Source organism: Plectropomus leopardus, chromosome 14 (genome assembly GCF_026936395.1).
Source record: "Plectropomus leopardus strain MGB_pleo_1.0 chromosome 14, ASM2693639v1, whole genome shotgun sequence".
NCBI lineage: Eukaryota > Metazoa > Chordata > Actinopteri > Perciformes > Serranidae > Plectropomus > Plectropomus leopardus.
Window position 1 is genome coordinate 2,581,188 of NC_142189.1, and position 20,721 is coordinate 2,601,908.

The 20,721-nt window shown below is 42.7% G+C and overlaps 1 protein-coding gene across 3 annotated transcripts; it reads right to left on the bottom strand.

The window, feature by feature from the left end:
- Nucleotides 1-8: 8 nt before the first annotated feature.
- On the bottom strand, nucleotides 9-20,353 carry alms1 (ALMS1 centrosome and basal body associated protein). 3 transcript variants are annotated; one of them, XM_088087831.1, is made up of 18 exons: nucleotides 20,003-20,353; nucleotides 18,967-19,141; nucleotides 17,775-17,895; nucleotides 15,876-17,682; nucleotides 15,560-15,719; nucleotides 13,821-14,936; nucleotides 11,397-11,512; nucleotides 8,962-9,970; nucleotides 8,328-8,447; nucleotides 7,205-7,360; nucleotides 5,799-6,748; nucleotides 5,136-5,253; nucleotides 4,191-4,406; nucleotides 3,872-4,119; nucleotides 2,691-2,856; nucleotides 1,757-1,814; nucleotides 517-616; nucleotides 9-308 (listed from the first exon to the last, which is right to left on the bottom strand). In XM_088087831.1, exons 1-18 carry the CDS (start codon nucleotides 20,015-20,017, stop codon nucleotides 264-266), a joined length of 6,696 nt encoding a protein of 2,231 aa, XP_087943957.1. In that variant the 5' UTR covers nucleotides 20,018-20,353; the 3' UTR covers nucleotides 9-263. The 3 variants fall into 3 exon arrangements, with proteins under 3 accessions (XP_087943957.1, XP_087943958.1, XP_087943956.1); XM_088087832.1 differs by having other exon boundaries at nucleotides 5,799-6,730; nucleotides 8,328-8,450; XM_088087830.1 differs by having other exon boundaries at nucleotides 8,328-8,450; nucleotides 20,003-20,352.
- Between the last annotated feature and the right edge of the window lie 368 nt (nucleotides 20,354-20,721).

The window sequence follows — 20,721 nt, forward strand, 5'->3', positions numbered from 1 at the left end:
TAGCAAAATTTATAAAGAATCCGGTTTATTTTTTACCAGTTCAAACATTTCAGTGCTCTGCAAGTACAAAAAACAAAATATCCATCTAAAAAGTGAAATTTTGACTTTTTACACATAATATTTAAAATAATTAAAAAACGTGGTAGAAAATAAATAAAAGCTCATTTTAGTTAGGTGGTTTTTGTTCTTAATGTCAATAAAACTGTAAAAAATGTTTTATCTTCACTGATTTAATGAACAGGAACAAAGTTTGGTTGGTTCGATCACTGCCACGCTGTTCTCCGGCTCAGGACTCGGCTCGTGATCCTCTGAAACACACGACAGGAATCAGATCAGTGAGCGAAGACAAAGTCTGTATTTGACGCTCGTTAAAAACGGCTCCGGAAATTAGCTTTAAAATATTTAAACTTCCGCCGGTCAAAAATGTCTGCCGGCCACTTTGACTTTAAATCGGCTCTTTACAGTAAATTTGTGAGTTTTTTAGATTTTTTTGAGATCAGATTTTCGTTTTTGTACCTTGTTGTAGAGTTGAGCGTTCAGCCGGTAAGATCGATACTCTGCTCTCCGTCTTTCCTCGTCTCTCCTCCGCTGCACCTCCGGAAGATTCTCGTAAATCCTGGAGAGGAGAAATAAAACATTACGACGGCCAAACTTTGTCACGCACTCAAGAACTGGACTCATTTCGACAAAAATAAATTAAGTTGGATAAATTAAATTAGTCTTACATTTAAATTTGTGAAGCTTTAATGGCTGCAAACATGTTATCTATTGAACAGTTTTCCCAGAGAACATAAAAAGGTGGCAGTGAGCAACTTTACAAGAAATAACCCAACAATTTATCGAGAAATTTGCAAAATTTACAAGAAAATTTCCTCAAAATTAGCTGAAAAAAGTAAAAAATAAAATCAAGAAAATGACATGAAAAAGGTTCTAAAATTATAATATATATATCAAAAATATAAATAATAATAAAATAAAGAAATATAAATAATAAAGAAATATAGTAAATATGTTTCACTTATTAAAAAATAATTTTCAAATCATTTTCTCATTCTCTTTTTTTGGGTCACTTTTCTTGTCACATTTTATGCTTCTTGTAATTTGTGAGACATTTCGTGCTAAGGTTTTAAAGGGTTAATTTTTAAAGCTTAATATTTCTAAAATGAAATTCAAGACATTTTAAGACTTAAAGGACCTGCAGACGCCCCGATTTTATCACAGATCTTCAAAAAAAACTTCAATAAGTTGATTGTGGTAAAATTAGCATATTTTGAGGATTATCAGGAAAACATTATGAATTGCATGATTTTGGCCGGGATAATTATCAGGGCGAAAATTTGAATATCCTCCGATGCCTCAGACCTAAACATGTAATAATAGTTGAAGTGAGACGATTAGTTCCCAAAACATATCTTACAATATTATATAATATTATATTATATTATATTATATATATTATATTATATAAGTCCATTCTGTAATCAGTGATGAAGATCTCACATTATACTCATTAAAAAACATAATTCTTTAATAAATGTTAAGTCCAGTCTGAAGTCCCAATTATCGTGATTTTTAACATTTGAGACTTTAATATACCTCTTGATTTCTCTTAGACGTTTCAGTATTTTTTTAATGCTTGTGGTACATTTTGAAAAAAATCTATAAATCTTAACTGTCTTTATAATTATACTAACAGAACACAGTTTACACGATGATTAAATATCATACTAAAAACAAAAGCAAATAAAAATCTTACTGTTTGGATCTCTGAATCATCTCCTTCCTGGGAACAGCCCTCCTGAGCAGAGCCGTGCCTAAACACACACACACACACACACACACACACACACACACACACACACACAGATATAAATTTATACTAATGAGTCCAGTTTTTAAAATAACACACACAGAAACACCTACAGTGTGTGTTTCTGTGTGTGTGAGTGTGTGAGCGTGTGAGAGTGTGAGTGAGTGTGTGAGTGTGTGAGTGTGTGTGTGTGTGTGTGTGAGTGTGTGTGTGAGTGTGTGTGTGTGTGTGTGTGTGTGTGTGTGTGTGTGAGTGTGTGTGTGTGTGTGTGTGTGTGTGTGTGTGTGTGTGTGTGTGTGTGTGTGTGTGTGTGTGTGTGTGTGTGTGTGTGTGTGTGTGTGTGTGTGTGTGTGTGTGTGTGTGAGTGTGTGTGTGTGTGTGTGTGTGAGTGTGTGTGTGTGTGTGTGTGTGTGTGTGTGTGTGTGTGTGTGTGTGTGTGTGTGTGTGTGTGTGTGTGAGAGTGTGTGTGTGTGTGAGTGTGTGTGTGTGTGTGTGTGTGTGTGTGTGTGTGTGTGTGTGTGTGTGTGTGTGTGTGTGTGTGTGTGTGTGTGTGTGTGTGTGTGTGTGAGTGTGTGTGAGTGTGTGTGTGTGTGTGTGTGTGAGTGTGTGTGTGTGTGTGTGTGTGTGAGTGTGTGTGTGTGTGTGAGTGTGTGTGTGTGTGTGTGGTGTGTGTCAGTGTGTGTGTGTGTGAGTGTGTGTGTGTGTGTGTGTGTGTGAGTGTGTGTGTGTGAGTGTGTGTGTGTGTGTGTGTGTGTGTGTGTGTGTGTGTGTGTGAGTGTGTGTGTGTGTGTGTGTGTGTGTGTGTGTGTGTGTGTGTGTGTGTGTGTGTGTGTGTGTGTGTGTGTGTGAGTGTGTGTGAGTGTGTGTGTGTCGGCCGTACCTGCAGGTTTGGGCAGCCTCCCTGGTCCTCCGGGTCGGCTGAAGAGTTCGTGTCTCTCTCGGTTGAATTCGGCCTGAAGCTTCCTCTCCTCCACCTGCAGAGCGAGCCGCTTCAGTCGCCGCCTCGACTCCGAGATGAACTCGGGACGACGCATCAGCAGAGCGTCCTGCAGAGAGGAAGAGGAGCACAGATGTTTTAAAAAGACACATAAAGGCACAAAAGTATGAGGTTTAAGAGGGGAGCCATCATTTCTGAAAGGACTAATGACGGTAAAATTAAAACAGACACAGTTAAGAGTTAATCTGAAAAGCTCTGATGAGTTTGTTTCTCGGTCTTTTTACTAAAACACACTTTCTTCTGCCTGAACACTTTTGATTCTTTCATATGAGATTCGTCTCCAAAGTCCTGAAGATTACATTTTTGACTGTTTAATACTCAATAAAGAATAATTGGAGATTTATCTTTAAATTCCATTGTTCATTTAGTGTTTATATGTTTTCTGTAACAGAAAAAAAAATTAAAGCCAAATTTTCAGCAGCCTTGAAAAATTTGCAAAACTTGGAAAAAGATATAAATGTTTTAAAGACTCATCTGTTATTTTAATGTAAGCAGGACTTTCAGTAGAGCTGCAATGATTAATCAGTAAGTTATCAACTATTACTGATTAACTGGTTTGACTGTGTGTTTGAGCCAAAAATATATAATAATAATAACAATTCCTAAATTGAATGTGAATAATTTCTGGTTTATTTACTCCTCTGTAACAGTTAAGTGAATATTTTTTGACTGTGGATAAAAAAAGACACTGAAGGACTGAAACGACTGAATCAGAAAATAGTCGACAGATAAAAAATATCGTTTTGTTGCAGCTCTGATCAGAAACAGACGCTCTGCAAGAAGAGTCTCAAGGGCCGATCACACCGAGACGCATCGCCAGAGAAGAAGGAGTTTTTGGGCGTGCATAAATGTTACAATATTTTCAACTTTTCAGCTCAAGGCGCAGAGCCGCAAAGCTCGTCAACGTCATTTTTGTTTTTCCAGAAGTGTTTTCAGAGCATTTTGGGAGCAGGTGCGTCTGCTGTGATCGGCCCTCACTCCTTAAATCCGTGAATAATTCTCAAATGTCTCTTGTTTCGGGAACCCGCTGAAGTGATTTTTTGTAAATAAAAAGTCAAACCGACCTGCAGAGAGATGCGTGTCAGACCAGAGGGCGGCGTTTTGGTTCTTGGGTCTAAATCAGGTTCAGTATGAGGCGTGTTTCTGTCCTGGTGGACTTGTCTCTGTCGGAGCGGCTCTCTCCACGGAGGGACTCGGCTGTACGGTTCGAACCAGGCGGTGCTCGGTCTCCACGGCGGCGACTCCTCCTCTGGACGGTTCTCCTTCCTCGCCTCCGCCCTCAGCTCATCAGCTGAGATGAACCACGAAACACCTGCAGAGAATTCGACAAATCAATACGAGAGTTGAGTTCACGCTGAGAGCAGCTGGTCTGCGGCGCCGTACCTTCAGCGTAGGTCTTTGGAGGACTTCTCTTGCTCATCCTGTGTTTCTGGGAGCTCTGGCTCTTGGCGGGGCTCCTCCGCCCTCCTCTTCCTCTCTCTAAGCTGGACGAGGAAGACGAGATCGGCCTGGAGGTTCTGGCTTCACCCGGCGAAGGAAACGTGGTTCCAACGTCTCTGGTGCGCCGTCGAGTCCCGCCGCTGACGAGCTCCAGGTCACCTGAAGAAAAACGAAACAAGCAAAGAAGAAATCTCTTCAAGGATTTTTGAATATTTGTTGATTTTTTGTTGTGCTGATTTCGGGTACAGAGTACTGCGGCTGGGGATCAACAGAGATCCCACGAATGATGTCATCAATACTTTGGTCACATTACAAAATTATTGTTATTTTAAATGTTTGGAATAAGCTGAGTATTGTAATGACACATACTGCAACCTTTTACCTTTTTAACTGCAAATTATGTCCCCAAAGTAAAAATTTGCTGGAAACTGCTACTGTTGATGTTAAATTTTGCATTTTGTAACATGAAAGTGCTCATATATTAGACTTTGAATAAGAGATGCATGTTGTGTTTAGAGTGCAGAGAGGAATGAAAAAAAAACTCACCAAAGATATAAATAAATTTGTTTTCACTCTATCATTAAAATAAAACGCAGATATAGATAATCGGCAAAATTCCAAATATCGGCCCCGATAATCAGCCAGGACGATAATCTGTCGACCCCTAATCTGAACACATGTTTGTGAGATTTTAACACATTTATCTTCAGTTTTGCACCTCTGCTGCTGACTAAAGAAACACGTCAGTGATTCATCATCTAAACAGAAATGTTTGCACTGTGTGTGATGGCTCTCGCTTTATAAAAGTTGTCCAACAACAGACACCAAAACAAAACTTAATTAATCTGAATACTCGTTGATGTGAGTGAGCGCCGGTGCTGCACTGACCTGCCTGGACGCCTCTGCTCACCACTTTAACAGCCTTCTTGGCCGTCAGAGTCCTGGAGGGGCGGCGCTGTGACGGGACCGTGGAAGTGCTGGTCGATGATGCAGAATCTGCAGCAACCTGCGAAACAATGAAATTACATCAAGCATTCACATCGATAAAAGTCAGTCAGTAATAACATTAATAACAGGGTTCACGCAGATTTTTTTTTTCAATGACTCTTCAAAACTTTTCCATAACAGTTCAACCAATTTCCATGACTTAGGTTGACACAGTAGTTTGAGCTCTGGCTTGTCTGACAGCTTTGCTTGAGCCATGCCGAATATTCGCAGCTCAATAACTGTAAATTACTAAAACAGAAAATGTACGAGGCGGATGAACAAACTCCAGCACTTAGAAATTTAACATTCCCAACTCCAACTAGCTGCATTCACCGGTACGTATGATGTGACACTGGTGACTTTTAAACGCCATGCAGCACTAGATTTTAAATTAGTAACACAGGGAATGCACTCTGCATAATGTTTTAGTGTTTTTTCATAAACCAAACAAATTATTGAAAAAATTGAGAAAATGCTAAATAATGAAATAAAAATTAAATACACCTGTATACGTTAAACACCTGTGAGTAAATTAGCTTCAGGATGAGGCATTAATGTACTTACGGAGGATTCGTCGGTGCCGCTGCTCTCTGACGGCGTGATGATGTGAGGCGGCTCCTTGTTTCTCCCTCTCCTCCGCTCCTTCGCCTCCTTCTGCTTGTCGATGGTGCTGTACAGTTTACTGAGGCTGGAGCTCGATTTCAGGAGCTGGACTCGCTGGGCGCCGAAGGCTCGGATCAGCCGCGCCGTGTCCACCGTGGACATGGAGCCGGACGTGGTGGACAGGCTCTCCGAGTCGTCTCTGTCTGCGGGACAGAGGAGCGGACTCTGGGAGGAGTCCTGAGAGACTGTGGAGGTGAGGGAGTCTCGTCTGTCTTCGTCTGCAGGTTGGGAAGTTTCATTTCTCTGTGTCCAGACCTGACGAGGAGCGGGAGGTCCACCTTTAACCTTTCCACCTCCTTTAACTGCTCCTCTGTCCTCACCACCTGCGCTCCTCTTCATCTCCCCAATATTCGTCTTTCTTTCTCTCCCTGTAGCTTCTCCTCTCCTCCTCTCTGACACGTTAGCACCTTTTGTGCTGTGAATAAGTCTTGACAGTCGTTCTAGTCGCTCCAGCAGCGATGCCTCTCTGTCGCTGGCGGGTCGGGACTCCTCCAGCCTCCACTGGTCACAGAACTTCTCCCACAGCTGGTCCAGAGTGCTGCTGCTCCGCGGGGCAGCGCGGGGACGGAGGTCAGAGTCCCTCCTCTCCTCGCCGCGCTCCTCCTCCGTCTGAGGGGCAGAGCTTTGCTCCAGGCGACGGCTCGCAGGAAGCGGCTGAAATCTCACACGGCTCGGCTCTGGTTGATCCTGACGGGGGACCTGAAGTGGACTGGTCCCCTGGTCTCTGGTGGACGCTCCTCGGTTGCTGGTTAAAGGCACTGAGGTGAAGTCAGCTGATACCTGAGGAGACGACTTTGGAGCTGCAGTCACACCTGATGTTTGTGTGGTTCCACCTGCTGACACAGAAACGCCTGTGAGGAGAGACAGCGATCACATCACGGGTGTTAAGATTTAATTTGGATTAAAAAAATCTTTTCTAAACAATATATTTATAATTTATTGCCTCATGTACAAACAAATATACAGAAAGTAATCAGATTTCTTTCAAAAACAAGGAAAGACGTTACAAGCAACAAGAAAACAGACTGGAATTTAGCAAAAAGAGAAAAAACTTTAATAAAACAGTAAATAATAATTATAATATAAATAATTGTAAATTTTTAAATTTTTTGTAAAGTTTTCTGGAGCGTTTTCCCTTTTATATTATTATCTTCTAACAATTCTCTCTGACGTTTATCAAATATGTACAAATTAAATATTTATAACAAGCTTTATTTTAAAATTTATGGACAGAAGATGCGCGTCTCATGCATGCATTTAACACAGTACATCTCAGCGAGTTTGCTGTTGTTCAATATTCAGCTGACCTGTGTTTTTGGGCGTCTGCATTTTGAAGGCAGCTGTTTTCAGCCTCTTGCTGTAGATTCCCTCTGAGTGTCTGATGGTGACTCCTCGGTCCAGCCCAGCGTCTTGTTGCCCGAGTACCTCGCTGCTGAAGCGTGGCGGCACGGCGTCGTCTGAGCCTGGTCAGAAAACAGCAGTGCTTTGTTACCTCATGGCGAGTGCCACTCAGAAAAGGTTAAACTGAGATTTCTGTCCTCTCTGAGATTACAGATGAAAAACACAGCTGGCTAAAAACGCTTCTTTTTCCTGCAGTAATGAAGATGTTCACAGATATGGAGTCTACAGTCCCTCTCTGTCCCCCGGTCTCTCTGTCTGCTGGGGCCCCAGTTCGGCCTTTGTCTCACTCGGCCCCTGAACATGAATAATTAATGCCCTGAGTGGTGTAGGTTACAATAGACCAGCTGCTTCCCAAACAGGCACGGGGGAAATAAGAGCAGAGCTTGTCATTCATCACACACACACAACTGACAACTCGATTCTCTGGATTCTATACATTTCCTCATTTTTTGAAATTCACTTTTTATTGAGTTTTGAAAAGGTCCAAACAGATAGTGCCTATAGAGCTTCATAGCCTCCAAGCCTTATTTTAATCAAAAATACATTCAGTGATGCTGCAATTCATGTGAGAAATACAGAAACCAAACAGGACCAATAAGGTAAGTAGAAGTACAGATCTGAAAACAACACAGAAAAACACAACACTTAATAGGGTGAAACGTTCCCCTGCTCTGCAAAAAGTTCAGGAACTAGGAAAAAACCCCAAAATAAAATAATCAGACGTTAACTCTGCTGTGTCCATGCTGTCGAGGTGCCAGGCTCTCTACATCCCTCTTTTTGGTATATGTACATATGAGTATATGCATATATAACAATGAGTATATGTAATATATTTATTTAAAATGAAGATTAATGACTGAGTAATAGTCAGAGATTAAATAAATTAAATAACTGTAAACTTTATTCTGCTTATTTGTTGGAACTCATTTTGCATCTTTACAAACTGTAATACAGTAGATATCAGATCATATTCCACTTTAGGTGCATGCTATAAGTCGCTCATTAAAATGATGTTTGAGAGGAGCGTACCTGTGTGGGTGCTCTCCATGGTGGTGTCAGACGGGGCGGTAGAGGAGGCGTCAGCTTCTGTTTGAGGGATGTAGAAGACCTCCTCACTGCCACGCGGTTTATAAGGCAGCAGAACAGGCACTGCTGAAGGGGAGAAGAAGTTGTTCACATTAATGTCGAATGATATTATTAGCTTTAAATGCAGAATCACAAAGTGTAGCCTCGTGCAAGCAAAACGTGTATGTACGTTCTCATCTCTGCTTTAGTTTAAAACTCTAAAAGACAATACAAAACCGTCTTGATACAGAAATAAAAACATAATTCTTTACCAGATGTTGTTATAATTTAACCATCAAAAACAATCCCACCTGATGCATGAGGCCAAAGTGAAACTTCTTTTGTGCACAACCACGGCGTCATAGACCCAGTATGTCTAATGTAACTTTATTTACTATCAACACTTGTTATTTTTACTTTGCATTAAGTTTGATGTTTTTATTATTATTTCCTTTCTTTAATTTTTTTTTCCTAATAATCTATTTCCTTTTTCAGCAGATTATCTAAGATATATTCTAATGTGATTGATTACTGAGTTTGAGGTTTATTTGTCATATGAAAAAATTAAAAAGTTGATAACAATAAATAACAATGCTACCTGGTGCTTCAGTGGTTCTTGGTGACCCAACGACTCTGTGACGTGCTGTAGAGGATTGTGTGGATGTGGAGGTCATTCTCTCCCGAGACACGACGGTTTTAAACAGCGTGGAGGTGTCGGCTCTTTCAGGCCGCCGCAGTCTTATCGGCTCTCTGGTGTCGCACCACTCTGGCGGGCTGGACAACCCGACGCCTTCGTCTGGGCTGCTGGCAGCAGGAGAGGAGTATCTGAGGGGGACGAATTCTTTACGCTTTGTAACAACATCAGCGTGACTGGAGAGGACGTCAGTAGCTTTGGGGGACAGAGTGAGGCGGACATGTGAGACGTGACTTGTCCTGATTGGGGATGAAGCTGTAGCTTGTTCATTTTCGTGGCTGACACCTGAAACAGAGCTGTCCTGGGTGGATAAGTCGTCATCTCGCTGTAAAGACCGTGCGTTGTCTTCATCCTCTCTATCTAAACCAGATGAGGGCGGAGGAGGTTCTTCAAACTGGCCTCCGACAGCGTCCTGCCTCTTCTGATGCGCTGGTGCTGACGGAGACGTTTGGTTTCTGGTGTAGAGACTACTGCTTGCCTCGTCTTCTTCCTCTATGGTTGGGGGAAGCTGCCTGGTAGCTTTAACGTGTTCGGCTGCTCCTGTGGAGAGCTCGGCCAGGTGGAGCGGCTCTGGACTCAGAGGAGGTGCAGGTGACGTGGAGGGAGAGGGGGATGTGGAGCGCCTGCGGGTGGCGATGGTGATGGACGTGAGGGCCTGAGGGTTTGTCCGCGGGAGGGTTACTCCCTCTCTGGCAGCGATCTCACGTATCTGAGCCTCCAGATCTGGACGGAGAGGGATTTGCAGGCTGGAGTCACTGAGGAGATCTGTGCTGAGGCCCTGCAGCGGCTGGGACGGCTGGTTGTTAACATCACGGAGGGTAGTGAATGTTTCTGTGCGTTGGAGCGCATCCTGCTCTTTGTGGACTCGAACACTGGACGCTGCACTGCTCTCTGTGTCTGTGCTCCCCTGACTCTGAAACCAGACGCCAAAAAACAACACATCTGTGTCAGACTGTGGCTGTTTTTACAGAGATCCTGCAATACTGCAACAACAGCTGAGACCCTTCAGTACACCAGCTTTGCTTTTTAGCACAGAATTAAACAATTCCAGCATAATGCTGCCTGAGAGTGTGGTTTTAGATAGCATGCCAGCGTCACAGAAAGGTGTGACATGTAACACAACAGCGTCAGCCTCTGGTATGACTTATAGCATGTATTTTTGGCAGGCCGCCACAATGAAATTGTATCCGCAAATAGATCTGTGTATCTGTACCATTCATTAGGAGCACTATTGGAATATTTATGTACAGTTTGGTTATTTTTGGTGCACTATGGGCAGAAGCCGCAACAGAACGTCAGGCGAACTGACTAATTTAAAAGCATAACATTGTTTTCTCTAAAACCTTCTGTTGGTTTAAAATATGGTTCAAATTGTTTCTCAAATATGTTTTTATAAAGTCATTTATCATTCTGTTCTCCCCTCAATTTTATTCAATAGTTTTTTCAAGGATCAAGTTTAAAAAAGAAATTTTCAAGGCATTCCAGCACTCAAATTTCTGAGTGCGAAATACAAGTACTTTAAACCACCTAAAGCACCTTTTAATAACCCCGTGGGTGTAAATTAGTAGGCGGGGACATCAAGATAAACACTTCAGCTCATAATCTCTGGGCCGTACACCCCTGAGGGAAACCTTGAAGCTAGAAACTTTTTTGGCAAACATACCAGCACAGCATTACTCATCAGACTGAACAGGTAACATCTTAAGGTCTGAGCTAGTAAAATATTCATGGGTCACACACACAACACGTCAACAAAACCTCACACCCATCTCGTCCTGCTGGTTCACACTGTTTACACAGATTTTGATTCAGCGCCGTCACTACCTCTGCTGTCTGTTTGAAGACGGAGCAACTCTGTTCCTCAATATCGTGTTAATACTTTCATACAGAACGCTGAAGCTGAATAATGGCACAATATTTCCGTCTTGAACAGGCTGTCAAAAAAGAGCTTCTGAGATAAGGCAAAGTGCTGCTCTACATTATCCTGTGAATCAATTCATACACCACAAACACACATAAAAGAAAAATATTTCTGGTGCAAAATTGCACTAGAAATATGGAAACAGTAAGTACTTCCAAAAGTCTAACATGCACCTGACAAACCATGCCTGCAACACCAGTTACCTTAAGCACGAGACCTGTTCTGTCCAGAGATGGTAGGCAGACATCAAAATTACATTTTTTGGTCAGTATTAACACGTAAAAAAGAGAAATGTGTGAAAAAAATTAACATTTGTTACTGTGAATTTGCACTAAATGTATATACATTGCTGCAAACTAGGCTTTTGTAATTATGATTGCGATGTTTGACGATAAAGAGTTTTTCATCAGTGTCTTACCTTTATAGGGTTTTTTAACAGCAGGTCTCTTTTGATCTCTTCAATCCTCTTTCTGTCTTCTTTGTCCAGCTCCAGCGGCTCACACTGCTGACCTGAGATCTTCTGTTTAATCCATTCTGTGAAAACAAAACCCAAAAAACTTCTATTCTTGTGCCGATGATAGTCTCTTTATGTAAGACGGAGTTCTTTTAACCCACAGAGGACCAAGAGCCCAGTGTTGTGCAAAGCAGTGCACACACAGCTCATGTGCATTTTATTTTTTTGTAATTAATCTTTTTATTGGGAAATGTACATTGAAACAGATGATTCAGCAAATCCGAAGGACCTGTCATTTCCAACAGAGACACAGTCTGTACAGGGTCAAGAGCACAGCATCTATGAATGAGTCCTCTTGCTCTACAACCAGAATCTCTCAGTCCAGTGTCCATTATGACTGGTCCGTCAACCATTTCCTTTCCTTTTGTTTGTTGGTTAGGATTTAAGTGAAAACACATAATGAACTATTTACACCCAGAGAGAGAAAATACAAATATGAAAAAAAAAAAAAAAAAAAAACAACAACAACAAAACAAAAAAAAAAACAACCCTGTAGCAGTTAGTTAACTTTTAGTAAGATTGTTAAGAGATGAGAAGTGACATCTTGGTGAATGAACTCGTGAAGAATGGATGTTCCTTCAATTCATTATTTTGATAAAATCAGGTCTCATAGGTTTAACAAATTGAACCCATCTTTCCCAGTGTTTAATAAATTGATCCATCTTAAGGCTGAGAGAAAAAGTAACCTTTTCCATAATATATATGTCTATTGTCAAATCAATCCAATTGTTTATTGTAGGCCCGGTCTGCATCAACCAACATTTAGTTAAAGCCTTTTTCCCCGCTGCTAACAGTATACCCATTAGATATTTATCAATACCTATGAGTTCAGGTGGGATATATCCTAAGTACATGGTTTTAAAATCTAGTGGTATATTTGTCTGAAGAATAAACTGTATTGCTCTATGTATATCTTTCCAATAATTCTGTATGTTTGCACAACCCCAGAAAACATGGTAATGATTTGCTGATTGACAGCCACAGCTTCGCCAGCACTGAGGACTGCCATTACAGAAATTAGCCTTCACCGTGGGAGTGATAAAGTATCGAATAATATTTTTCCAGCAGAATTCCCTCCACGTATGAGATTTTGTGCTTTTCCACTGAAATGTACAGATGCTCTCCCATTCCTCAACTGTCAGTGTCAGGCCTCCTTCCCTTTCCCATTTGTTTCGTATGTATTTCGTTGAGTATTTTTCTAGGTTTTGAAGATTTTTATACACTTGAGAGATTATCCCTCTTTTAGTATTTGATTTATAGGCCTCAATAAACAGTTGAGCAAATGAGCTACTGGCTTCCCTAGCGTCCTTGTTTGCAATTTTTTGATTGTAATAATGCCTTAATTGAAGATATCTGTAAAAATCCTGCTTTTCTAGTGAAAATGTGTCTTTTAGAGTTTGGAAATCTAAGATGTCATTATTCTGTGTAAGACCGCTCATCACTGTAATACCCTTTTTAATCCATAGTTTAAATCTATCGTCTAGTTTGTTAGGTGCAAAATCTGAATCATAGGCACACCAGCTTAAAATTTTAACAGCATCTTCTTCATGTGCATTTTAGATATATTTTATATGTTTTAGGGAAAATTTGACAATGTGGACTCCACTGAAAGTAGAGTTTCTTTAAATGTTTTAGGGGAGCGGTCAGACGCAGCGTGTTTTGCATCCTGCAAAACATGCACCACACTGCTTTTTTTGTTAAAGCCCACCCTGATCATACAGTGCTCTTTTTAGTGTTGCTAGGCAGCCACTGAATCACCTTTCCACAGTTTAACTGCTGTTTTGCTGTGTAGTAAACTCACAGATCTGTAGATTTATGCCTGGGTTAGTTTGACAACCTGCTGTCAGTCATTGGGTCTAATCATGATTAAGAAAATGAGAGATGAGATGATGGCTACACTTTGTTCAGATATGTTTTCAGCTTGCCTGGGACGTATTGGAGTATTCCCGCTCATGTTTTTGAGCATGTAAGCATATTTTGTTCACGAGAAACCTGAATATGCAAGATGGACTACTGTGAAAAAAAACAAAACATGACTCATGATGGAATATGAATAACCTGATTTCGCTGTGCTCATGTAAACACCAAAACCATGATCATAAGTGGGACGAGCTTCATAAACCGGTTACTCAAGTCCATGTGATCACACCTTATGAAACGTGAGCTTCACATCACGCAAAAGCAGCAGGAAAAATGCTTCACTCTCTTTGAAAACAATAACAAAAAGCAGCTAAAACTCGCACTGTCTGATGGAGGCTTTACGCTGCAGGAGTGTGTTTGGATGTTTCTAAAAATGAAGGCGTAAAATGTTGACATTAACCCTCTTACCTCTGGCTTTGCTCTCCTCCTGGTCGGTGATGCTGGGTGTACTGGACACCATGGTGGCCGGAGATTCACTCTGCAGTAACTTTGCCACTCTGACAGCCAGCGAGCTCTCACTGCTCCTGTCACTCATCACGCCCTGGTCACTGTCCTCTTGGATGGACGAGGAGGAGCTGCTCTGTGCGGGAGTTTTCTCCTCCCCTGTGATACCCGCTGTGTCTGCAGGAGGAGAGGTGAGCTGTGGTGTGCTCAAAACTGGTGAAGGCTTGCTGACTGGCGGCTGTAGGGGGACGGTGTTGTCAGGGGGAGCAGCGCTGCAGCCTTCAGGTTCTGCACGCCGGACTGACTGGGAGAGGACGAGGGACCTCGCACCTCCACCCACACAGCTATCTTGCGTCCTTCTGTACGCAGCTGTGCTAAAAAGAGCTTGTGTGGATGGATGATGAGATTGCCCCAATGACGTCACACTCTCTCGACCAATGGAGGTTTCCCTAAGTCTTTCTGAGGTCAGCATGGAGTCAGACGAGGACCTGGCGCACAGCAAGGAGGATCGAGTTCTGGGATCTTCAATAGCAGAGGAGGAGGAGGAGAAGGAGGAGTCCTGGAGTCTGCGGGTTTGCTTCCTCAGTGAGAGGAAGATGTCGTCATCAGAGAGCAGACGCGGCGCAGCAGGGGAGGCCCCGGCGGACACCACGCTCTCTGCCTGAGAGAGCAGCTTACGGATCTCCAACAACGCGTTGGAGCTGACGAGAGAATCTTCTGCGCTTTGCTCTAAACTGCGGCTCATTTCTTCTCTCTCCTCACACCCCGCCTTGCGGTCAAACGAGGGGTCAGAGTCGAATCTGTCCCCGAGCTGGATGGTGTTCTGGCTGCTGGTTAGGCTGCTCTCCTGCTGGGTCGCCTGCAGCGTGGAGGGATAAGAGTCTTCTTCAGGCAGTGGGGAGGAGGCCAGTCTGCGTTCACTCTTCATATCTTCTGTTGCTAAAGGAGGAGAAGCCTGTCTGGTGCGCTCTGGGATAGATACACCTGGACCGAGACTGTCCAGGCTCAGGGGTATGGATATACTGGAGTCCACTGACAGAATGCTGCACCTGGAAAACTCTCCTTTATGGGGACTGTCACCTGAAAATACAATATGAGAGCATTTTTTTAAAATGAGGCCTACTGGTTCACTGTGGGTGATGAAGGCACATTCAACAATTAGCAGTAGGGCGCCACATTTATCAAATCAATCACGATTTTGCCAACCTAGAATTAAATGAACATGCTCGACTGCAATATTAAGATTTAAAATACATGAACCGCACATGGAAAACACTGCTGCATATCACATCAAATGCTTCCTAAACTTTTTTTTGTCATTTAAATTTGTATGCATTTCAACACCATTCAAATATACTGACTTTCAGACTTGATACAAAAGTAAAAATGATATAGATATAAAATATCCACAGTCAGAAAATAGAAAAAAAGAAAATAAATAAATCAAACCAACTTAGACAAACTAAACACAAAAACTGTGTGCATGTGTGTGTGTGTTTACACAATGGTTGAAATTCAAGCATAACTTTATGTAATTTTACATCTATTCTTTTTCAAAGTACAGGAGTATAATATGCTATAACCTTTCAGTATGTACACAGTGAATGATGAACTACAGATAATTACATTGAGCCTTTGCCCAGCTGCTCTTTGTGTTGGACAGTTAAAGGATGTGTTTTGTGGTTTTTAAGGTTTAAAGGTACCTTCAGATGCTTGTGTGCTCTTGGTCGGGGTTCCAATAGATCCTTTAATCGTACAGAGATCAGTGGGGGAGAATTCAGGCTCTCTGATTGGCCCTCTGGGTGCAAATGGAGTTAAAATTGTTGAGGGAGACTGGTCAATACCCAGGTTATGGAGATACAACTGCAAGAAAAATAAATACAGAACATATCAGACTCACGACTACAAATTTACACGTTTATTATGTTTACAAAATGTATGCCATATGCATGAACACAGCCAAAATTATCCAAAAATGAGCACATAAAATGCGACAAACAGTCCCCACAGGTTAATTACCGGAATCCGTTCCTCAATGTTGAGCTGGTGTTGAGGTGGTGGTGTTGAAAGTTTAGAAGTCCAGTAGGGGGCGTAGTTATCGACCTCCAGACTGAGAACTGAGGACGCTCCAACTGAAGTCCCTAATTTAACTCCACTGTTGTGACTGTCTTGGGAACTTGAGACTGTCAAATCTCGATCGAGCGACACGTCACTGAACTGACTGAGGCTCATACGAGGCGAGGGCTGAACTGGTTGAGGAGTCTGACTCTTCTCTTCCTCTGGAGGTCTCTCCGCCTGCTGAGCTTTCTGAGTCGACATGACAACGGTGCTCAGAGAGGAGTGGGACTGTGACCTGCCAAAGGGTGAGGCAGAGGGTCTTGGTGCAGTGCTGTCGCTGGGAGCGCTGCCCACCGCCTCCCCTCTCCTTGTGGATGAAGACGCTGAGGGAGCCGTGGAGGAGCTCCGTGTGACGTCCAGGTTGGCGGCACTTAAAACAGGACGCTGCTGTAAACTCATCGCCTGCTGACTTAGGATGCGATTCAAGGAGTCAGATACAGCATCGTAGGCTTTCTTTTTCGGAGAGACGCCAGAAAACCCTTGCAGCGCAAAGCTATCAAAAAGTGACGTCTTGCCTGAGCTCTGATTCGCCCTCCAGGCGTCGACTTTCTGCATGTAGTTGAGACTTGGCAGAGACTGGACTTTTGCAGAGGTAGTGTCCTCTTGGCTCTGATTTTCCGGGACATGGACATCAGTGGCAGAGACAGCTGGCTGTGGAGAGACCTCTGACTGATATGAGTTCTCTTTATTGGACTCTATGGCAGAAAGTTGCCCTAATTTCACCTTGACGCTGGATTTGGGCGGTGCTTTAAACACCCCAGGAGTGGACTGAGACTGTGGCAGGAAACCCAGGTATGAGCCATCAACCCCTGTTTGGTTCCCAGAGGACCAGAGGTCGTGCTCTCTGTGACAGCGTACGACGCCTGCTGAGAACGGCCCCGTCCACGGCACGCCACCCACGTTTGCTCCGGTCACACTTGGCTTGCCTTCAGACGTTTCTGTTGGATGTGGTGTTTGGGACTGACCAGGTGGAGTGGGACTTTTCCGCTGCTGGTTTTTAGATTCAGCTTCACGGCTGGTGCGCCTCTCGACCTCTGACAGCAGCTCTCTGTGTAACATTTCACTGCTGTCATCAGGTTTGGTGCTGCGGGGCCCCGTGGTGATGTTACACACCTCAGATGTTCGTGATTGGTCGGGGTGTAAATCTCTGTCAGGTTGTTTTGTCTGCTGCAGAGAGAGAGAAGCTTCACCCGGAGGACCTTCTCTTCTAAGGTCAACGCACGGCTTGCAAACTTTAGTGCCTTTAGACTCTTTGGCAAAAGATGCAGCGGCCTTCACAGAGCTCTCAGAGGCAGAAGAAGCAGCACTACTGCTGCTCGGCATGCCAATATCTTTCTGAAGGAGCTCCAGGAGATGCTGCGCGGGAATATCCTTACTCAAAAAGAAAATCTCATTTTCAGCAGCCTCTCCTGCTGGCTCATCTGAAGGGTCGGTTCGTGTCTCTTCTCTCCTGCTATCTGTTTTGTCTCTGAAAGGTGCTCTCTGTGTGTCATTTTGTGGGGAGTGAACTCTCTCCTCTCGTCTGTGATCGTCTGTCAGTGACAAACTGTGCTGGGACAGAGAGCAGCTGCTCACTCCTTCTTCAGACAGGACGGTCGCCTGAGCCAAAGGATGCTGGGACAGCGAGCCGCGCTCTGAGGCCTGAGAGGTGCTGTCTTCGGGAGGAGAGTGAAACTTCTCTGATGCCATGGAAATGTCTGGGTACGCCCTTTAAAAAGTAAATAAGTTAGATTTAAACTTCTTAAAATGACATGTTGTAGAAAAGTATACTCACATAAGCAAAAACTGACATTTTCTTACCTTAAAGGAGCAAATTCATTGTCACTTTGTTGGAATAACGAATATTCAGTGAAGTATTGTTCCACTCCAGAGTTTGCAGGCAGCAGGGAGAGAGCTGGAGACAAGTTACTGTCCTGAAACTCTGATGACACAGAAAAAGCAGAATGTTATTCACAGGCACAGAAAACATTTATAATTAACAACTGATTCCTACCAAAGGCTAGAAAATTTGACTTTTAAAGTATGATACCCTCTCATACCTAAACATAATGTAAGTATTTAGTCTATATATATATTTAGTCACACTTTAAGATTTTGTAAAGACTGAGGATTTTGCAGGGTTCAATATTTGCAAAATTACAACTAAATTTCTGTCAAGATTATTTCACAATCAGAAATACTTAATTGATCCCTGAGGGGAAACTGCTGAAAATGCATCCTGCTGCTGGTGGAAAATATTACACCAAACTCCCTTTAAGAAATATGATATATAAACAATTCTTTATACATCAGCAAAAATACATAACTCTAGAAACACGACATAAAAGGCATCCATTATGTTTTGCACATATTATGCCCTTTTCATTCTTTTTTTTGTCTGTGTTCATGCATAAGGCAAACATTTTGGCAATATTGTGTGCTTTTGTTTAATCAGTGATTTTCCAGCTCAGCTCCTACAATAAGTCTAAAATACACTGTGTGAGCAACATTGCTACATTTAGACTGTTGAGTGCAAAAAATGCTCCACTGAAACCCATTCAAACCGACATGTTTGATCCCACAGACATCAAAGCAGAAAAACATGCATTGTGTTATCTCTGGGTGTCATTCCAGGATTTTGCCGTGGAATTTGTCATTTTTACTATTTTCCACCTGATGATGTCATTTTGACCATATTTGGCATACTGAGAAAATACGTGCTATTTTAACTAGGTCACAGTCAATGTTGCTGCTAATCATTGACATACCCCAGCTTTAAACTTTCACTTATTATGAGATCCTAATGAATTCTCGAGTAGACAACTTAAAATGTGATTTTCCATATCTACACAGATATCATGAAACAAAAATAAGTACATACCATACAGTGCAATTTATATTTGGAGTCAAAAGCACAGATTTCCATTTTGTTCTGCATCACCTCACCCTAAAGCCTTATAATGACAAAAAAGCTGCATAGAGTGATAATCACTGTTGTATTCAAGGCACATACCTGGCTGAAAAGAGCGTCCCCACGGCTGCTGAAGCTCCCAGCCGCCTGATTCCAGTCTGGGCGGTCTCTGATCCTGACTGGTGTGTCTTTGAGCTCCATGCTGGTTTGTGGGTGTCTGTCCAACACACTGACTCTCATCTTCATCTGCTGGCAACTGAGGAGACGCTGCCGCCCTCTGTGAACCGAATAATCAAACAAAATAACTCACTGATGCTGTCCTCTTGAGCTATTTTACACAGCAGCCTTTCTTTGGAGGCTTAAAAAAAATCTGCATCTGAGATTTAACTGGTTAGAGTTTGATTAAATTATTTAACAAAAAATATCGATGTTACCAATTATTTTGAGATTTTACAATGCACATCAGAAAAAAACAATGAATAAAAATCCATTTCCCGTATCAGTGCATTTTTAAGAGTTTTGAAGGATTATTTTAAGTCATTTTATACCAATTAAGGCCTTGTTTTTTAGATTAATGGATTAAATGCCTTTTGGGAACCCTGAAGTCTCTACCAGACCCTAATGAAAAATTGCCAAATGCTGCTAAAGGATTACATTAGTCAAATGATCCACCTCGGTAACAACTGTAAAAGCTACGAATAAGTTATTTTTTTACATGTTTACTTTCATTGTATTAACTAATATATCACATTTCAATTAGCTAAGCTGCACAACAGAAAAAGTTAGCAAACGGCAACAGGTTGCTGTTAGCTTGCAGATAAACGCGTGGTTACATTTCGTATACAAATTGCTAACATAACTTGCAACCGAGTAATTAACTATTTATTATCCAAGCTATCGTGGTTATTAACGACGGAAACGCGGTGTTTAGTCTGACAGTGTCGTTAAAAGGGTCGGGTTAACCGTCAGTTAGCCAGCCGACAGCTACAAACACGTCGAGCGGTTATCAGTGAGCTAGCTACAACAGCTAACGTCAGGTAAAACTCTATTTCCGGGTGAAGCCGAATTAATCGAAAACACGTCATGCTTAAAAACATCGTGTTCACACCTGAAATAAAGTTAAAGTTTTGCAAATTACCTGCGGAGGCTCCATTTTGGGGATGTTGTTGTCAGTCCGCCACTGTGGGCGCGCTACCTCCTGATCGTCTCCAAGGACCGTTGCTAGGAAATGTTTGTGGGAGACCGGAAACGGATACGCAAGGTTTAAACGAGCAAAGATCGTCTATACTAACGATGAATCACTCTGTTGGGGAAAAAAATCCGGTTAAAAAAACAATGGAAGTACATCTCTCACCTCATCCCTCTTTAAGCCTGTAACTGTTAAATTTCACAAAATAATTTTGCTGTTGTGTATAATATGTTTATATTATTCGACGTATGCTTTATCGTTTTATTTTGTGATTCGCCAGCTGTTCAGTTCCTCATTTCCCAGGCAGGGGCTGGCTCAATTTGCGGCAGCGGCACCTAACTGTGGCACCTCGTGTGGCACCCCCAGATGCCGCAGCTAGGTGCCGCTAGCAGTGGCAGTAGATGCCACTGGTTGCCGAGACGTGCCGGGAGGTGCCAGGAGGTGCCGGGAGGTGCCAGGAGGTGCCGCGAGGTGCCAGTGCGTGTGCCGCGGTTTGGCGGAGGTGCCGGGAGGTGCCAGTGCTTGTGCCACTGCTTGCCAGGAGGCCTTTTCGGCGGATTTTTCCGCTGCTGCAGATAATTTTGTCACCTTGTAATATATTAATTTTGTGAGTAGGCTATATTAAAAACCGCCAAACTGCGGCACAAGCACTGGCACCTCCCGGCACC